Source organism: Poecilia reticulata, unplaced genomic scaffold (genome assembly GCF_000633615.1).
Source record: "Poecilia reticulata strain Guanapo unplaced genomic scaffold, Guppy_female_1.0+MT scaffold_1090, whole genome shotgun sequence".
NCBI classification, from domain to species: domain Eukaryota; kingdom Metazoa; phylum Chordata; class Actinopteri; order Cyprinodontiformes; family Poeciliidae; genus Poecilia; species Poecilia reticulata.
Window position 1 is genome coordinate 1 of NW_007615829.1, and position 971 is coordinate 971.

Here is a 971-nt window from a genome sequence, read left to right on the forward strand (position 1 = left end):
ATAACTCAGTCTCAGGGACCCGGCCAGGCACTACGCTTTAAGAGGTCACGCAATGTCACACCAACACCTGTGACCTTCTGCAGGAATGCATGCATGCATGCCGCGTGTTTGCCTTGCAGCAAAGTTTGTGGGTTTGTGTTTGAGAAGTGCAACAGAAACCTCACCTTCTGGTCTGTCCACCAGCAGCCGCTTAAAACTCTGATACGTCCCAATTTTGATGGTCCCGTAGGAGGCCTGACGGAGCATGGCGGGGGAGATGCTACAAAAAAAAAAAAAAGAAGCTTATTTTGAATTAAAAAAAAAAAAAAGGTAGCACTACAGAAAAACATTGATTAAATAATCTATAAATTGTGCTCTCTCTCTCTCTTGGTTAAACAAGGATGCAGAGAGATTGAGTCGGTAAGAAACAGGAACAGGAAGTACATTGTGTTCATGCAGTACCGTTACACTTTTATTTTGCGCAAAATAAAAGGCATTCAGCTACATAAGTGAACCCGCTCACCCTGAGTAAAGCGCCCGGAGCCCCTCCTCTCGTCCTACCCTCATGATAGCATGGAGCATGCCTCTGTAGCGGATCTCACGGTACTTGCTGTCCCCGACTTGTCCCTGGACCTGGAGGCGCGTCTTGGCCAGGTCGATAGGGAAAGTGCCTGTTAACCCACAGCATTAAAGACTCATTAAATTGTTTTCAAACCCACGTTCGAGCAACCCAAAGCAGGAAGAAAAAATAAAATAAAAAAACATCCCATACACGCTGCACGGCCTCCTCCCCACACATCCCTCACCCACTCACCGCATTCTGCCGTTATAGATGCAAGCCCGCCGAAAACGAAAGGCTTCCAGTTCACGGTGGACATTTTTTTCTTCCCCGGACCGAGTATTAAGACGTAGTGAGCCGCTTCTCGGTATTATACAGCCAATGTTTCTTATGAGAGAATCCCAGGTCCGGTCGTCGCCAGAGAAGTTCAGCC

The 971-nt window shown here is 47.5% G+C and overlaps 1 protein-coding gene across 1 annotated transcript; it reads right to left on the minus strand.

Annotated features, from left to right (window-relative positions):
• Positions 1-11: 11 nt before the first annotated feature.
• On the minus strand, positions 12-965 carry LOC103461334 (kidney mitochondrial carrier protein 1-like). Its single transcript, XM_008403643.2, has 3 exons — positions 794-965; positions 503-650; positions 12-259 (listed from the first exon to the last, which is right to left on the minus strand). Exons 1-3 carry the CDS (start codon positions 855-857, stop codon positions 46-48), a joined length of 426 nt encoding a protein of 141 aa, XP_008401865.1. The 5' UTR covers positions 858-965; the 3' UTR covers positions 12-45.
• Positions 966-971: the final 6 nt, after the last annotated feature.